This window comes from Alligator mississippiensis, chromosome 1 (genome assembly GCF_030867095.1).
Source record: "Alligator mississippiensis isolate rAllMis1 chromosome 1, rAllMis1, whole genome shotgun sequence".
Lineage (NCBI taxonomy): Eukaryota > Metazoa > Chordata > Crocodylia > Alligatoridae > Alligator > Alligator mississippiensis.
Genome location: NC_081824.1, coordinates 143485412 through 143504518, shown reverse-complemented (window position 1 = coordinate 143504518; position 19107 = coordinate 143485412). Strand labels below are relative to the sequence as shown.

General features: G+C 43.7%; 1 protein-coding gene across 4 annotated transcripts in view; it reads left to right on the top strand.

The window, feature by feature from the left end:
- The window catches only part of RPS6KA2 (ribosomal protein S6 kinase A2), a 534307-nt gene that overhangs the window by 438711 nt on the left and 76489 nt on the right, over positions 1-19107 (top strand). For all 4 annotated transcript variants that reach the window (XM_059714848.1, XM_059714854.1, XM_019479851.2 and 1 more), the window contains 2 exons: positions 6382-6452; positions 7497-7585. In XM_059714848.1, the coding sequence (XP_059570831.1) occupies positions 6382-6452; positions 7497-7585 (160 nt within the window). The remainder of the gene's footprint in view (positions 1-6381; positions 6453-7496; positions 7586-19107) is intronic.

Genomic DNA, 19107 nt, shown 5'->3' with positions numbered 1-19107 from the left:
CTCCCATCCTAGTGTTCCCCACACCCAGACATTGACTTGCTTTTTTATCTGAAGCAGGAGCCAGTTCCCATTACATATACCCTCAAGGAGTACGGTTCCCCCTTCTACACAAGTATGCAAAGTCTTTATACAAGGTTTCCACTGTAGGCACCGCGGGACTGCTTCTCTCATTTTCTTGCCATCTAGAGTAATCAAATAAGTATTACCGTCTGGTTCAAATCAAAGTATACCATGAGTTGAAGTAGAAGAGGAGGAAATACTGTAGCTAGTTATGAACTAAGGCAGGAACATATGGCATCCTATAATGCCTAGCATGGTAATTAGGGAGCCCTCAGAGACTCCCTCACAGCTACTCATTAGACAAGCATAAATTCATAATCCATAGTATGCTGTTGCTAGGGAACCACTGGCTACATAATCCATAGCATGGTGTTGCTAGAGAATCTTTGAGCATCGCTCTGGGTGCCTATATGTGAGATCTGATGTGGTGTGGTTCGAATGCATCAGAGCAGACTCGATTTATTGAATCTGCTCTAGAATGCTCTGATATTGCTGCAGCGTCACATATATAATCCCTCACGGGTTTAGAAATGGCCACTGGGGGGGCTTTAACTAAAGCTCATTGAATGAGCTTTAGTTAAAGCATCCTATGGCCATTTTTAAACACGCAGGGGCTTAGTACCCATGACACTGTAATATTTTAATTAGAGAGTCTCTCTGGGAACCACCCTAAATAAAATGCCCCCCTCCCTCTCCCTGCAGCACATTTATAGGCACGCTATGAGCTGTTTTATACATGTGTGCGTTGCAGCACTGGGCACTTTGAAAAGTGCCTGGCGCTGCGATGTATGCAGTTGTATAAGTGGTGAAACTCATGTCAGCGCTGAGAAAATGGCAGCGGTGCACCTTTGAACTAAAACACTTTGGAGGTGCTTTAGTTCAAAAGTGCACCGCCACCACCATTTTCGGCATGCTGACACACATTTCTCCACTTATACAACTGCACATGGCGCAGTGCAGTTTGCCTCAGCTCACATGTGGAGCAGACTCTATTGAATCTGCTCTGAAGCAGAGGGTATCCAGCACATCACTGGGAAAAAAAAGTGTGTTTAAATGCTCTATGAGATCAACTAACTGGGATATTAAAAATATTACCTTTCCCATTACTTATTGGTATGAGGAGAGCAGGCAGGCTTGGGAAAAGGCAGCAGTCCTTCAGAGCTAAAGGATGGTGCACTTGCCATCTTGTATCCAATGAGGATACCATAATGGTGCCAGAGTGTGTATATGGTGGGAAACAGAGGAGTGGGCAGGAACCAGGCCATTGGGCCCCATATAAGATCCCAGGGATAAGTAGACAATGGTTGAGGAACATACTAAGGTATATCCAACATGCGAGGGGTGGATAGAATCTGAACCTTTTAGCAACACTCTAGAGAGGGTCTGATGCCTACTCATGTGACCAAAATCCTATAATGTGTGTTTAGGCCTACAGCCTCACTCCCAGTCCCTGCACTGTGGACCTCCGTGCTCCTCCCTCCCCCCAACAAAGGCTCTGTCTACATGAAGGGGTTATAGCTGTTATTGTTAACTCCCTTTATCAAGTTTTATATTCAGGGTGGAGCAGGATTGCTAATATTCTTTGATAAGCAACAGGAATATGTAGGGAATTGTGCAGTGGCTTTAACTAATGACAAGATGAGCTGTTTCAGTTTTTGAAGATGGGTTGGCTGTTTACTTAATGTTTTTTTAACCTTCTTCAGCATTACATTAAGCACATTAGCATTGCAGTTACAGAAACACAAATGCGTTCTTCCAGCTGCTGCCTTGATTCAACTTGGTGAAGCAAGAAACACAGATACATATGATGCACTGTAGCAGCACTGACTTTTAAATATTAATGTTAAGTGCATGTCTCTTGAAGTTGATGTGACCCTTATAATAGAAACATGTAATTAGAGAAATGCAGTAACAAATTGCTGGTGATTGAAGGTAGAGGTAAAAGATGTTCTCTTCACCATGCACAAGAGTTACTAACACAGCTTATTACCACTTACAGAATTTATTTTGTTTTAAACAGTGTGGCATCTGAACTGCCTATGTTCAGGTTGATTGGTGCTCTGTGCCTGTGTGGTAAATCAGTTCTTTCTATGGTATCCCATGCGAGTGGAAACAACAGACCTTTTCTTTCTACATGGCCTCTGACCAGGCTGTCTCAGACTGGTGTCACCTGATACAGTATCAGACAGTGTACCAAATTAAATCACTGTAGCAGTCAGGTTTTTTAATTAGGTGTTTAATAGCAAGAAGATGACAAGAGAGAAAGCATTAGAGGGATAACATGTTAGATCAAAGACCAACACTGCACCCTGGGCAGTGCAGTGTGTAGAGGAGGGGCAGCATCCAGAAATTTGCTGCTGCATGGAGAGATGTTGCCACCTTTTTTGCCACCGTTGTGTGTCAAGCAGCCAAAAAACAATGGTTTTCAGCAGCAAAAAGGAGGTGACATCTCCATTAGCAGCAGCAAACTACCAGCCACTGCTCCTGCAACTCTCAGCACTGCCACTCCTCTGCCTTCCCCACTGCCAAACCCAAGCTGCTTCAGAGAGGGTGAAGAGTACAGAGGGGTTGGAGAGAGAGAGGATAGCAGGGTAAGGTGCCATCCCAGCTCCATTCTGCACCCCCATTAGGCAGTGCCCAGGGCTCATGCCCAGCTCGTCCAACTATACTTACATTACTATGTTAGATACCGAACTCACACTCACAGCATCTTCTTTGGAGCTGTGGGATAGACACAGCTTGGGGTTAGTACTTCTCTCATTGCTTAAATGAAGGCTTCAGGTTTCAGAAGTGTTTAAGTCCCAATGAAAAAAAAAAAATGACTTGGTCCCTTTGAATGAAGCTTAGGCTCCTGAAGGGTAGGTCTCTTTGAAACCTGGACTTAAACTTCTATGTCACTTAGGCACTTTTTGAAAGTGTTACTGAAAATTTCATTTAATCAGAATAAAATAATAACTTCCTTCTGACCCTCCAAGGCTACCACCGTTCCCAACCTTCCTGTCGGGTCTTGTTTATATCTTAGTCCAGCTTGCACATGTGAATGATGTGTCTCCTCAAAGAGGTTAAGCCTTCCTGACTATTGATTTGTCCTCTCTCCAGCTAAAACAACTATCATACTGGTGTTTCTTTTTTTCTCTGATCCAGATCTTTAAGTCATGCAGTGCTTTTCCTGGTGACTGACTGCTGGTGACACCATTTTAAGAGCTCTTATCAGGTCAAATGGTTCCATGATATTTATGGTTCTGAAAGTGTCTAGGTCTGCCTTCATTCAGGCATGACATAAGCATGAAGGTTCTTAATTTTAGGAAAGACAGATTCATGAGCATCACAGAACTGCACCTTACCTAAAACAGGAAATGCAGTAGCTTGGGTAGCTCAGGTAGAGAAACTTCTTCAGAACAGAATGAAACAATCTGGGGGATGTTCTGAGTGAAACTAACCCCCTAGAGCTTGGCAGCCTGCTTTTGTAGACTTTGAATTTATGGATTATTGCTGTGCAGACACTGCCAGCAAATGGTACTGTGAATCTTCAAATAAAATTAGGTTTTTTCCCCACCTACGTTAGATAACTCAGTGCTAGGGTCACCACAACAGGAGTGAAGGTTTAGTGTGCATAAAGTTACAGTGTGCTTGACGATGATGATGATGATGACGATGAATGATCTCTCTTAAATATGGAATGACTTAAGATCTACAAGGAATGCAATGATTTCACTTCAAGCAGCAATGAGTAAATAGTGCCAATCTCTGTTAAAAAATTAAAATGAAGCGCTGATGAAAGAAGACAAAACTAGTTAACATTTATGTAATGCTTTTTTTTTTTTTTAATACAAATCAGGAGATACTTCATAACCATCTCAGCTTCACCTTTGAAAAGCATATGTTAAAATACCACAGAAAGTGAATCTAAAAAAGGGACATTTGCAGAGATTTTCAATTTTAGGAAATGCCCTGATCTTTCTGACACTTTGCCTTGTCTGAATATTTCCATTTCATTTTTATTTGTTGCATGACATCTCATGCCTCCCATACATACTGTATTTCCTCAAATCCAAGACAAGGTTTTCCCCCTATTCTGTATGGGATGAAAAGTCCCTTGATTTTGATTTGAGTACCAGGCGGTAGGCCAGGCAGCTCCAGCTCCAGCCCTGACCTGACCTGGGGTTGAGATAGAATTGGAGTTGCAGCTTCTGTCCCACCTGCCAGCTGCCTCCCGCAGCCTCTGTCTCTCCCTATCACCTCTGCCTCCTTGCCACTTCTTCTCTCCCCCCTCCCACTGCTGCTAAGTCTTAGTTGCAGCTCTGACTCTGGGGCATGGAGCACAGGCTGGCTGCAGTCCCTGCCTAGCTAGGCAGCAGCAGTGCTGGTTACAGCAGCTCCAGATCTGGCTCTAGGTCTGACATGGTGCTGGTTCTGCCTGCCCCCTATAGCTGTTGACCTTCCCTACCACTGCTTTCTCTGCTGAAGCAGTGAGAAGGACAAATTTAAGGATTTATTGGAGACGGCCCCTCCAAATATTAGATTGTCAACATGGAAAATTATAACAGTTTTACTATTGAGGGATCATCTTAAATTTGAAGTTATCTTGGATTTAGGTAAATATGGTACGTATTTATACATGCATACAAATATGCATGTACACACATCTCCTAATGGAGGAACTTATTTTAGATATCATCAAAAAATATTTGTCTGACACTTTTAAACTTAAATGTAAATTCTGCCCTCCCTTTCACTGGGGTTATCCCAGGGAAGTCAATGGGATGTAGAGTTTATTGTCCTAAATTTCCAGGAGAAAAAAAAAATGTGGGTTTCCCCTTCCCCTTTATAGAAGTTTAAGCTCCTTTTTAAGCTTTGGGATAGGGATTTTTTGTTTGTTTTCTTTTTTAAAAATTTGCTAGCCCTAAATAAATACAGGGCAGCTATTCCTTGGGGGTTTTATTAGTTTTACTTTTTATATTCTTTGAAATAGTGAAATGGATATATGTGTAAGTATACATGAGCTGTTTATATTAGTGTCTTACATTATTTGTTTTAATTAAAGCAGAATAAATTTTACCACTGTCCTGGTTATTCCAAGATAAATAAAAACAACCACCAGGTACTTGCTTATTATTCCTAGACTAATTTACGTTAATTTTAATTACCTGATAGTAAACAAAATGGAGGAAACGTGAGTCAGTGCATCAACAGGTTGACAGACTGACAGGATATCTTGTCCCTGCTGGTGATTTGTTCTTTGGCCTTGGGGAAATCACTTTGCCTCAGTTTCCTCAGCTGAACTGTTGTAATATTAAAGTTGACCCAACTTCGTAAGGTGCTTTGAGACTTCCAGAAATGAAAAAGCATTCTGCAAGCAATAACGACTTAATGGCAAGACTTAAGGGGAACTTATTTAAGGTGTAAAAGGAGAAGTCAAATTTGTGTAAGATTTTTTCACCTATTTCAATATTAAATAGGACCTTACTACACAAATTGCATCCCTGTAATTAGCAGAATGACTCACCTGGTAAGGTACAACTCAACACAAAGGTGTTATTGTAAATGCTTATAATTAAATAACTTGACTATTCAGCAGTTTATATGTTATTACAAAGAAGGGTCCCAGGCCTAATCCAGATGTAAGCAGACACAATACCCATTATCCTCAGTGGAAGTTGCTCTAATATATGCCATAGTTGAATTATGTCCCTGGTCTCTCTTTGTCTGCACATCAACCAATACTACGTATCTTGCCAGATATGATGCTGTTGGTACGAGCATGAAAAGCAAAATGAAATTCAAACCCAGGAAGCTTCCTCAGTTTGGGCTTTCATTATAAATGTGAAATTCAGGTCAGGCTTGTTGAAAGGATTGCTCAGTTTCAAAGGAACCCTGACTGATTGATGTTTTCATGAATTAGTCTGGAAAAACTTAGTAATTGCAGCTGATTTTGCTTCGAGTCTTTATGTTTGTTTAGATCTGAAAGTAAAAAAAAACGATGGGAATGAGTCCAGGTAAATGAAAGGGGGAGGAAGCAGGTTCATATAATCCCTAAGAACCAAGCTGTTATACATTTCTACTAGTGCATGATTCCCAAGTTCTAGGTGTGAGCAATTCCATAGGCAGTCCTTTGAGGAGAAATATAGTATTGGTCTCTGATATTCTGTATAGGTTATGATGGCAAGTAAATTTCTACTATCTTCTTTGTATAACTCTATTTTTTGACCTCTGTAGTCTAAACATTTCATTATAAGTGAAATTGAAGTGAATAAAATAAGTCAAATATAGAAATGCTACATAAAGCAAATCAATTTATTACCTTTTTTTATTATTCTACAGTTTGAGATGCTGACTGGTTCATTACCATTCCAGGGGAAAGACAGGAAGGAGACAATGGCTCTCATTCTCAAGTGAGTATGAAATCCGTTTAGTCTACCTACGTGTTATCTGAGCTCATTGGATGAGCTATTGAACCTAAGCATACAGAATGTACCTAAGAACAAATACACACAGAGGATGAGATTTTGAAAACTGTGTATAGGGGTTCACATTACTACAAACTGCACTTCTGAGTCTACTAGATGGTTTGAAAATCACATTCAGAAATAAATTATAGGAGATGGAATGGGTGATTTATGATAAACCTGTTGAGGGGGCTTTTCAGGGAAAATATTTGAATGTAATAAAAGACTCGCTTATAAGACATGTACAAGGGGGAGCAGAGTTAAGGTGGTAAAAACTCTGTGTGGTCATTTCTTGACTTTTAAGCCCTTCACTTTCCTCTCTTCACATTAAATCAATGTTGAACACATGCATAAAAGTTTGCAAGGTTGTGCACATACTCCCTGTCAATTTCTGATTTCTTTCATGTACCACTGAAGTACCAGAGCTATTCATAGAAGCATGAGATTTTTAAACAAAGCAAAATATACCGTTGCTCCCTTCCTTTTTTTAAAAAGCCATTACGGCTCAAAAACATTCCCCCCAAAAATTTGCACTCGGACTTCTGAATTTATTTGTGCTTGCCCTTGAATGAGGAACAACCAGGGGGTGGAGGGCGGGGGAGAGAAGAAAAAGATTGCCAAAGATAAAGGGAAAAGACTGAAAAAATGTAGAAACATCTGCAAATAACCCCTTAGAACCCGTGTGCAACCTTAACTGTGTGGTGTAGTATAAGGTGCTTCAGGTCTCATCCTGCTCTTATTGAAGTCAGTGGCAAAACTTCCTTCAGCTTCAATAGGAGGAAGATTATGCTGTCTTTTTGTAATCTGTTCAGGTATTTGCACCTTTGGTGACAAATGCATGTGAGTATGTGCGTACATCTCTGTGTGTGTGTGTGTGTGTGTGTGTGTGTGTGTGTGTGTGTGTGTGGCTGCACGTATGCCCCAATTAAGTTAAGCTATGAACTGCAGCTGTAAATATGAAAATTTGGAGGAAATGTTCTGTCCTTTCAGAGCCAAGCTGGGAATGCCTCAGTTTTTGAGCATAGAAGCCCAGAGTTTGTTACGAGCCCTCTTCAAAAGGAACCCATCCAACAGATTAGGTATGGATTTCTGCATTTTCCATTTCTGCTGTGTAGAATGTGGCAGCAATAATTTCTTTCAGTGCATGGTAATTGGTAGGTGTCCTCTCCATTATGTGTGCATGTGTATTTATGTTTGTCATACAACCATGCAACCATAGGCAATACTGGGCACAGTAGCAAGAAAATCAGGCACAGCACTGGAATCCAAAGCTTGAGATTAATTCATAATTTATTTCTTCACTGAAGAAGTAGTGTAGGTCACCAGCATTTCTGAGCTGAGTAATATAACCCCTGTGGATAATCACATAGGAAAATAAGACACTAGTGACATTTTTAATGAGCTGTCTATAATTTTGGTCCAGTTTGGGGAGAGAGGCCAAATTCTTCTTTCATCTCCGCTCATAATACATTTCTGTGTCATTTAGCTTTCTGGGAGCATTTTGAACAAGGAGCCTCCCTCTTCATTACCAAAAAAATAAATACCTCCTTTATCATAAATGCTTTTTCTTTATCTTTCGTCTTAGCTCCCATTTAAGTGTTAATAAGTGTAGAGGAAGTACTTGAGATTACCTAGTGCTGTCTCTACCGTTTAGAGTTCCATTAAGAAGGTACTGGTGTTCTGGGGGGATATCAGAAGGGACTTGGTACATGGATTCAGTTTATAGTAGTAGGTACCGCCTTTGAAAATGTGGTTGTTAAATTGTTTATGCTGGGATGAACAAGAGTAACTGTATCAAAGATGAGTTTAGTAAAGGAACACTGTGGGTGCATCTACACATGCATTTGTTCCAAGATCAGTTTACTTGCAAGTAAACTATTCATGAGTAAATGCTTCCGGGCAAGCATCTACACATGCAGGGATGTGGGACCAGACTTGCTGCTCCTAGCAGCAAACTACTGCCACTTCCTTCAGCGCTGCAATGGGCCCCTGCTGCCACCAGGGGGAAGATCAAGGCTTCCCCTGGGTACTAGCCTGGGGCTGGCAGGGAGTACAGGGCCAGGAGACAACTGTCTCTTGGCCAGGGCTGGGACATTGCTCCCTGCCCTCAAGGCAGCTGCCTGCTGCCGGGGTGGGGACAACGTCCCCCTGCCTAGGAAGCAGGAAGCTCCTAGTCCCAGCTCCCTGACTGGAGCAAGGGACTTGGAAGGAGCTGCAGGGGAGGGACAGGTCCCAGCCCCCAAGTTCCCCAGCCTGTTCCCCGCCCAGCTCCATGCTCGCAAAGCTGAGCAGGGAACAGGCTCTTCAGCCCCTGCCCTGCAGTTGTGGAGTGGGGCAGGTCCCAGCCCCATGCCCTGATTGGGCGATCAAGGCATGGGGCTTAGAAGAGCTGCAGGGGTGGGGCAGGTCCTAGCCGCCTGCCCCATCTACCATTGGGGCAAGTATCAGTGAGCCCCTCTGCCCCATGTGCCAGTACAGTGGCCCAGCCAGGAGCTCACTACTAGTTGTCCCACCGGTAGATGGGTAAGGGGGCCAGGATCTGCCCCACCCTTGCAGCTCTTTCCCAGCCCCATGCCTCAATCGCCTGATCAGGGCACAGACCCTGACGGGGACAGTTCCCAGCTCCCACTCTACAATTGCAGGGCTAGGGCTAGAGAGCTTGTTCCCTGCTCAGCTCTGCTAGCATGTAGCTGAGTGGGGAACAGGTTGGGGAGCTTGGGAGCTGGGACCTCCCACCACCTGCAGCTCCTTTCAAGTCCCCTGCCTCAATCAGGGAGCTGGGGCTGGGACCTCCCAGCCCCCGCTCTGCAATCACTCAGCTCTGTGAGCATGGGGGCTGGAGAGTCTGTTCCCTGCTCAGCTCCCCAGCCTGTTCCCCACCCAGTTCTGCACTCATGGAGCTGAGCAGGGAACAGGCTCCCCAGCTCCTGCCAGCAGGGAGCTCCCAAGGCCAGCTCCACAATCAGGAATCCAGTGCTGGGAGATCCTTGTCTCCCAGCGCCTGCTCCATGGTCCTTATCTCCCAATGCTTGCTCTGTGGTAATGAGGCCAGTGCTGGTAGATCCTTATCTCCCAGCACTTGCTCCATGGTCCTGGGGTGGGGGCTGGGAGACAAAGATCTCCCGCTACCAGCCCCACGAACACAGAGCTAGCTCTGAGAGATAAGGATCTCCTATCTCCCTGGTTGCAATTGGGAAGTGAGGGCTGGGAGATAAGGATCCTCATCTCCCAGCCCCCACTTCACCATCATGATCTTGGAGCAGGGGGCTTGGAGCTCCCTGGTTCAAGGGCAGGGAGATATAGTCCTTGCCAGGGCTCTGGTGGCAGAGCCCACCCTCGCAGCAGGCAGCTCCCAGGGGCAGGAAGCTATATCCTACCCCCTGGTGCCTGGCTCACCGGGAGCAGATTTGCTCCTGGACAGACATCTATACGAGCACTACCGCGCAGTAACTACTCGTGAGTAAATTTGCTATTTGCATCTGCAGGTAGCAAGTTACTTGATATTAGCAAGGTTTACTGTGCAGTAAGCATGTGCACATGTAGACACACATGCTTACTGTGCAATAAACTATGCTACTTTACAGTAAAGCATCTTGTGTAGACATGCTTTGTGCTACTATTAATTAAAGTATTGCTTTGTTCTATGAAATTTTTTTAAGTTCTTTCTACCTCCCTAATCTCTTGCTCTGTTCTAGGCAAACAAGGGAATGACTTCAAAAAGAAAAGAGGCAAAAGGAAAAAGAGTAGTTGCAGGAAGATTTAGCTTCTCATTCTCTATTTTGACAACTCTCCTTTTTCTCCTACCTCCATTTCTCTTAGTAATTTATCCCTCTTCTCCGCTCTACTGCCAATTTCATGACTTTTTTTTTCCCCATCTTTAAAAGTTTTGCAAGTCTTTACAATTCTTCCTGTTGCTGCATCCTAAGCAGGTCCATCTTCTTCCATGTTTAGTTTTGGGGGGATTACTGTAGCCTTACCTCATAATAAAGGACTCTGTTCCTGAAACTGACAAACTAGCAAACTAAGGGACTAATCAGGTTATTGCTTCTCATCGTCTTTAGAATATTTAAAAAATTCCAAACTTGTTATCACTGTTGTAGAGTCTCCACTATTAAGTAATACCACAGTATGAAATTAGACACAGTTTTCAGGGAAGTGGAAGGCAAGATGGAGAAGTTTAAAGCCCAAGATTCTGAAATTCAAACAGAGGATGTCATTGAGAATGGATTGGAACTCTTGTCCAATTAAACATTATTTTTTTCCATTTCATTATTTAAAGTTGCACTGTCAGTTCTGCCACCAGAAGAATTTAAGTCACTAATATTATGTATCCTGTACTGGATAGTCATAAAAAATGTAGCTTTGAGATAACTGCTGGATTTTCAGAGCTTTTATGTCATCATAATTGATATTTGCCTAGTACAATGCTGGCATTAATTCTTACCCCTATAGTAAATGGATACACGAATAGAAACTGTGGGCTTGATTATATGGGATAGTATCCCAGCCATTCAGCTATAACTCCACCATGTAGATACTTTGTTCTGGAATAAAAGTGGTTTTACTTTGGAGTAATTATGCTTTTCAGAAAATAAAGGAAACAGTTGCTTTACTGTACAGCTTTCATTACCTCCAATTAGCCATGTTCTTTTTATGCTCTCCTATATCCCCACTATTCAGTTGGAAATACATTGCATTCAAAACTTTTAGGGGGTTGCAAAGAAAAGACCTCAGGGAAAAGAAGGAAAGTGGCTCTTCGACCCTGCAAGATCTGCCATAGGAAAAGAAATAGCTAATTGCTCCTGGTTAAATATGTCATTAGCTGACATTAGCTGCCAAAACCTCCACTGGGCTGATTTATTACTTTCCTTTTGGAGAAGAAACCACTGAATAGTGTAAATACTGAGAAACCTGTGAAGAGCGATGTGTTGTTCCCTTCTGTAACTATTTATGCTTCTAAGATTTTTTTGGACTAGGGACAGGAGTAGGAATGCAAAGCTAAATTGAGCAAATAACTTGTTCCAAGATGTATTCAAGCAAGTAATGCAGGAGCGGTTTTTTTCTTTTCTTCTGGCAGCTGTACTTAGCTGTTCAAGCACTTGAGGCAGTGTTGAAGGTATGCTATATAGTGCATTCGAGTCTACATGTAGCAGTCACAGCATTAGCATTCTGACAGACAGCTCTTAGGAAAATGCCTGGCAGTCCAGTTACATCACCATCTGGCTGAGCCATGGATCCTGCAATTTCTAATAATGATGTGTATTTGGAAAACGGAAGCTTCTTCTCAGTATGTGTCCTCAGGCTGCTATGCAATCTTTCAATGCTTTGTTGGCTACAGCAGTACTCGTGTGTAAAATGAACATTCTTCTTCAACTGTGTGTCAGTGTGGATCCCAATATAGATGCTTGTGCTCCGAGTTAACCAAAAACAGCAGTGTTTGTCAAGAAAACACTTATGCCCTCTGCCATTTCCTGTTGCCATGAGAAGGCATAAAGAATGAAGTGGCTGTACCCCTCCTTCAGTTCCCTCCTACTGCCCATAGCAGTGAGATAAGAATTGATTAGTGTTCAACTCACTAGTTCGTAGATTCAGCTAAACCTTCCTCAAGCCTGAATTTCCTCAGAGCTCTTTTGATATCACATTGGTTTTACACTGCTGGAATCATAGATACACTCCTTGACTAAGTGACGATGCCTACACCCCACCGCTCCCTATGCAGGTTTTGAACCCTATCTATTACGCCAGTACCTAAACCAGTGGAGCTCAGTTAATGGCCCAAAGTGACTGGATCTGACCTGTGGCACAGGGGATCAGCAGCTCGACCTGGCATGTCCTCTTCTTTGCCCCCACAACAGAACTATCAACATTCCTGGATCTTACAGTTGCACCTCCAGAAATGTTATACTGTACATCTCATCCAGTGTACTAAATACCCTGATGGAAAATATGTAAAAGAAACCAAACAACAACTGTATATCAGAATGGATGCACACTGGAAATCTATCAAAGACAACAATACTCGACTACCTGTGGGGGGTACAGGTAAAAAGCAGAGAATCCTGTTTCCAGAAGGTTTTTCTCCTCCAAAGGAAAGATCCATAGGAGCAACCAAAGAATGTTTTGGAGGCACAGATGCAGAAGATCCTGCACTATAGGACTATAGACTGCTCCTGAAACAAGTGGAATAGACAGTCAGTTCTCTCAAAGTGTGTCAGGCAGCACCAGCTTCAAGTCAGGTCTACCAAGAAACCTTAATTCTTGCATTTCCTAACTTTTGAGGGCTTGACTTTTCAATCTGAAGTTTTTTACATTGTTTTTATCTCATGAAATTACTTACATAGAGTAATGCAGGGAAAAAGGTTTTCCATTTCACAGAAAAAGGATTTTGAGATTTAGAAATATTTTAACTCTGAACTGGAAAGAAAAAGCACATCTCAAAATGATTAAAAAAAACTGGCAGGCAGGCAGTCCATCCAACCTATCAGGCAGGCAACCCAAGTAGCTCACCTACCTATCAAATGAACAGCTCAGAAGCCAGGGAGCCTGCCTGCCCCCCCTCTGGACAACCCAGAATCCAGAGAGCTGGTCAGCTTGAGTAGTCAGTCAGTTGGGAAGCCAGCTGCCAGCTCTTGGGACAGCCCTGGATCATAGATAGCTGCCTGATAGTCACAGGATGCTGAGACTTAGGAATCTTGTGTTCAAGTCCAGGCTCTGGAGGGAATATGCTTCACTGTTGGGGAGCTTTTCTGCTCTATGACTCCCTGCTTGTCTGCATTCTCTTTCCCCATGTCTGCATCCTGTCCTTGAGATTGCTCCTTTCATGGATTCCAGCATTATACCGAGGATCCAAAGTGGGAGTGAATTAATTTTCAGGGCTTCCTCAACTGTTGACGCCAAGAGGGGTGCACAGTGGGATCCACAGAAAAGAAGAGATGGAAGCAGTGGGAAGTTGGTGGGAACTACCAGGTGCAAATCACTTATGAAGAGCAAGCCACTTTATTTATGAAGCTAAGTAAGGATTTAGGAGCTTAACTTTGGGAACTTGCTATGAAAATCCCAGCCTCAAGGTTTTCTCCATTTAAATAATGAGTAATTGCTGACAATCATGGTTTTAAAACTTGATGCTTACTGTAGTAGCGAAGGGATTGGGAGCAAGGTAGACATTAATTATAACAGTAAATGAAGAATCTAAATAAAGATTTTTAAAGCTAAGGCAAAGCAAAATGAAAAGATGTTTTTTGTCCTAAATTAACATTAATAGTCATTTTGGGTATACTGGTGATAATCTTATTGTGGATATCTGAATTAGGACTAATGGCATGAGAATGTGAAGGCAGGATGATTAAAACAGGTTGTTATTCGTAATGAGAGGAGCAGAATTTAAATTAGCCAACAATTTGTCTAACCATTTGGTAGAAGGCAGTACTTAAAAGGAATAATTTGGCTTTGTAGATATTAGCCTGCAGTGAGTTACGTATAAAAGTCCATAGTTAAAGGAAAGTGGAGTGAGACATTCGGGCAGAGAAAATCCCTTGAAAATTAAATGAAGCATACTAAAATAAAGAAGAGACCGCATCATTGATCAAGCGCTTGTTTTCAATTGCTGGTTTAAAAGTTTAGTAATCTAGGAAGCATATGCATTTTCACCTATAGCACTTCTAACTAGCAAGCTGCAAAATACAATTTACAAATTACTTGATTTTGATTTTCATCTTGCCTTCCTCCCCCCAACTCTCTCTATGATGTTCTAACTAATAGTGCTTAATGAACCACTAGAATTAGAGGTGAATGGCCATTATAAAATACTGCTCTGACACTTTAGTTGTTTTCAGGTTGTGAATGCTAGAATAATATTAGAAGTACAAGGAGGGGTCAGAGCAAAAGGGAGGGTGGTAATCCTATTTATCTGGTTTTATTTTTAAGGCCTGGTACACTGCTCAAACTTTAAAGAAGGTTTATGATATAGACCCTCATGCTAAGCATTGTTTACCCAGTTTTGAGTCAACCATAGTATGATCTATACCACGGGTGTCCAACTGGTGGTTCATGGGCTGCATGCGGCTCTGAAAGGTTAGTATGCAGCCTGCTGGCTCCCACCCAGCTGCCGTTCCCCGACCTCCCCCACCACCCCTGTTGCTTTTGCCCTGGAAGCCGGGTTTCTCAGGCCTCCCCCCACATCCTCCCCATCTGGCTTCTACTTTCTGCTCACACTCCTGGGTTCATAACAGCACAGCAGGAGACTGCCCTCATGGCATGCATGACTGGGAGGGGGAGGAACCAGGTTTCCTGCACTGTGCACATGGTAGGAGGTGCTCACTAGGCTGCCCATATGGTGGGGGAGAGCCTGGGGTGGGGGGAGGTAACCCACATAGAATCATAGAAGTAGGGTCGGAAGGGACCTTGTAGATCTTCAAGTCCGACCCCCTGCCTGGGAAGGAGGAAAACTGGGCTCGAGTGACCCCAGCCAAGTAGGCATCAAGCCTCTTCTTAAAGACCCCCAGGGTAGGAGCCAGCACCACTTCCCTTGGAAGTTGGTTCCAGATCCTAGCCGCCCTGACAGTGATGTAGTTCACATACATGGTAAACTTTCCCCAGGTCTGTGGCTCACCAACACAGTGAGCATCCCCCAGGTCTGTAGCCCACACCTCATGCAGGCCCCAAGGTTGTGGGCCACATGGTATGTGGTTCCTGGCTGACCAGAAGGTGGACAGCCCTGATCTATACCATCTACTACAAGTGTAACATGAGTCCAATATCACTGCTCTCTTAGCATTGGCTACACATCCCACTGAGTCAGGGAGCAATGACAGGCCAGTGAAGTTCTGAGTCCCTGAAGAAGTGAAATTGCAGGACAAACACCAGGGAAGGGAAAGGACTGGCAGGATATGTAGATGTATCCAGATACCCAACTTTGGAAACAACAGGGCCTGATTCTTATTTGTGCTAAGGCCTTTAATACCAAGATTTCAGGGCCCTTTTACACTGCTGGAATAGCATAAGGGGACCTTAGTATAATTGAGAATTCATGCCAAGAAAGTGTAAGTTGAAGGTTTATTTCAGTAGGGTCTAGATGGCACCCAAAGCAGTAATTGTAGTTTCCCCTTCCCCCACTTTCCTTAGCTTCCCCAAAGAAAATGGTTTTTAAATTGAAAACACTTTTTTGTTCCATCTTACAGCATTTTACTGAAATAACAGGTCTGATTGCTGTAAAGAACTTTCCACTGTGTCAGGGTCACTGTATACCTTTCTCTCTCAAATTTGAAATGAGCAATGTATTTGAAGTGATTTAATGGAAAGAATTCTGAGACTAAAAGGTAGTAAAGAATATAATCCACAGAAACTGCAAGTCAGGAAACCTTTTCTGTTCATTTCTGAACAACTAATTCAACAACTTCCACACTTCTGACAGTGCCCCTTTTCCTATAACAATTCAATAATAAAACAACAGGAAAGTATTATGAGTATAATTATTGTTTGTAGGCATTTTTAGTTGAACGACTGAGACTTAAAATAATTATGTGCTCATAACCATAGTCTTAAAAAATAATTGTATTCTCCATTATTAACATGTACTGCTTTTATATTAATCCTAATGTTTTATGGAATGTACTTCAATTGGTTATTTGCTGTTGGTGAAAATAATGTTCAGTGTCTACTTTTCAAGGGTCCTCTGGGCAAATCACACATGCTCCAGTAGGTTATAGGCCACCCTTCAAATATCAGTGACTTGAAAGACTGCTTAACACGGCTTGAGGCCCAGGCCTGGAAAGGATCATGGATCAAACTTAACACCCTAACAGAATTCCCCTTTGACTTTAACAGGGCTACTGGCAGGCATGAAGAATCTGACAGGACTGATTTCTGTTGCAGAATCCTAAATGGAACAACCAATAGATAATAAATATCGTATTTTCTCACAAAGGCCACCCCAAATAAGACATGCACCTTGTTTTGGGGTAGGCAGAATGAAGAAGCAAATAGATTTCCAGAGTTAGAGTTACAGCTGTATACACAGGGACAGAACCTAGTCTTAACCTCACTCATGCTCCCTTTCCTGCTCAGGGAAATGTTACAGTTTGAACCCTTTTCACAAGTGAATTTACAGCTGCTCTTGGCAGCTCTGCCAAATGCTGAAGCTGCAGCTGCTGAAGACTGGACTCCATGGGCAGACCTAGGTTTTTTTAATAGAGCTAAAAATATTCTGCAGGATTGTGAAATAGGAGAAGAGAGATCAGCAGTAGCTAAATTCTTTGGAAGAATTGCAGTAGAAGAGATAGCTTGAGTAGTGGGACATCAAAACCATTTAAAGGAGAATGGGTCATTAACACCTGTTGAGTGAAGATGCACCGTCAGGAATCAAGTAGATTCTAATTGTTACCAATAGGATTCTTCTTGCCAGAGACCTCCAAGGTTTGACACAGCCCCTCATCTGATTTGGTATCAAGTGAACTTTAATAGTAACTCCTAACACTATTAGTAATTTCCTCCCTGTAATATGACCTGGCAAATGGCTCCTTTAGACTGTATAGCAGTGACCTTCGGTGGTACCAGCTTTGGGTCCTCTGCTGGGTGTGTGGGATGCTTGCTTCCAGCTTTCCCACTCTTTGAGTAGAAATTCCACAACTGCCCCCCATCTCATAGTTTCATAGTAGCTAGGGTCAGGAGGGACCTGAACAGATCATCTAGCCTGACCGCCTGCCACAGGCAGGAATGAATGCTGGGTTCACAAGACCCCAGACAGGTGATCGTCCAACCTCCTCTTGAATATGCCCAAGGTAGGGGCAAGGACCACTTCCCTGGGAAGTTGGTTCCAGATTTTGGCCAGCCTAACTGTAAAATATTGCCTTCTGATCTCCAACCTAAACCTATTCTCCATCAGCTTATGACCATTGTTCCTTGTCACCCCAGGTGGTGCTGGGGAGAAAAGAGCTCTGCCTATTTGCTGTTGATCCCCCTTGATGAGCTTGTAGGCAGCCACCAGGTCCCCCCTCAGCCTCTTCTTGCTGAGGCTGAACAGGTTCAGGTCCTTCAGTCTCCCCTCATAGGGCCTGTCCTGCTGCCCTCTCACCAAGCAGGTGGCCCTCCTCTGAACCCTCTCCAGACTGGCCACATCCCTTTTGAAGTGCGGCACCCAGTACTGAACGCAGTACTCCAACTGCGGCCTGACCAAAGTCGCATAGAGGGGGAGTATCATCTCTCTGGACCAGCTTGAGACGCACCTTTGGATACATGACAAGGTATGGCATTGGCAGCTCATGTTCATCTTGGAGTCGATAATGACTCCGAGATCCCTTTCCGCCTCTGTGCTTTCAAGAAGGGAACTCCCCAGCCTGTATGTATTCTGTGGATTCCTTCTCCTAAGGTGCAGCACCCTGCATTTGTCTACGTTGAACCCCATCCTATTCTCGTCTGCCCACTTTTGTAGTCTGTCTAAATCTAGTTGCAGCCTCTCTCTCCCTTCAAGTGTGTCCACCTCGCCCCACATCTCATCAGCAAACTTGGACAGCGTGCTTTCCACCCCCTCGTCCAAGTCACTGATGAAGATGTCAAACAGTGCGGGCCCAAGGACCGAGCCCTGGGGGGGGACCCCACTGCTCACATCTCGCCAGGTTGAGTACAACCTGTCCACTACTACTCTCTGGGTGCGCCCCATCAGCCTATTTTTTACCCATCCAACTGTGCAGGCATCAATGCCACAGTCACTTAATTTATTGATGAGGATGGGGTGAGAGACAGTGTCAAAGGCCTTCTTAAAGTCTAGAAAGAATATGTCCACGGCAACACCATCATCCAAGGATTTAGTTACTTGGTCGTAAAAGGCAATCAGGTTGATTGCCCCTGAGCATGATCTCCCCTGCAGCCCCCCCACAGATGTGCTCCTTGATGATCCTCTCCAAGAGCTTCCCGAGCACCACGGTGAGGTTTACAGGCCTATAATTATTTGGGTCCTCCTTCCTCCCCTTCTTAAAAATAGGGACCACATTAGCCAGTTTCCAATCCCCCGGCACCTGGCCAAGTGACCACGAATGCTCATACAACCAGGCCAAAGGCTCCGCGATGACCCCTGCCAGCTCCCTCAACTCCCTTGGGTGGAGGGCATCTGGACCTGCAGATTTAAAAATGTCTAGCCCTTCCAGAAGATCCCTAACTACATCTGCACTGACTAAAGGCTTGATAGAGCTATCCCCAAGATTGTCCCTACCTCTGGTAGGTGGGATATCCCTGTCCCTGTTCAGGAAAACAGAGGCAAAGAAACTGTTAAAAATATCAGCTTTCTTGTCTGACGTGGCCACCAGATTACCATTTGCATCTTGCAGGGGCCCTACATTGCCTGGTGCCCTCTTCTTGCTCCCAATGTACTTGAAAAAGGACTTTTTGTTGTCCTTAATCCTGAACGCTAGCTTGAGTTCCATCTCTGCCTTGGCCTTCCTAACAGCCCTCCTACACTCCCGGGTCGAGGAGGAGTACTCCTCCTTGGTGATAGTTCCTCCCTTCCAGTGGTTGTACGCCTCCCTTTTAGTCCTCAGGCACTGCTGAATGCCCTTGCTGAGCCAAGGGGGTCTCTGAGCACTCTTATCTGCCTTGCTTCTCTCAGGGACTG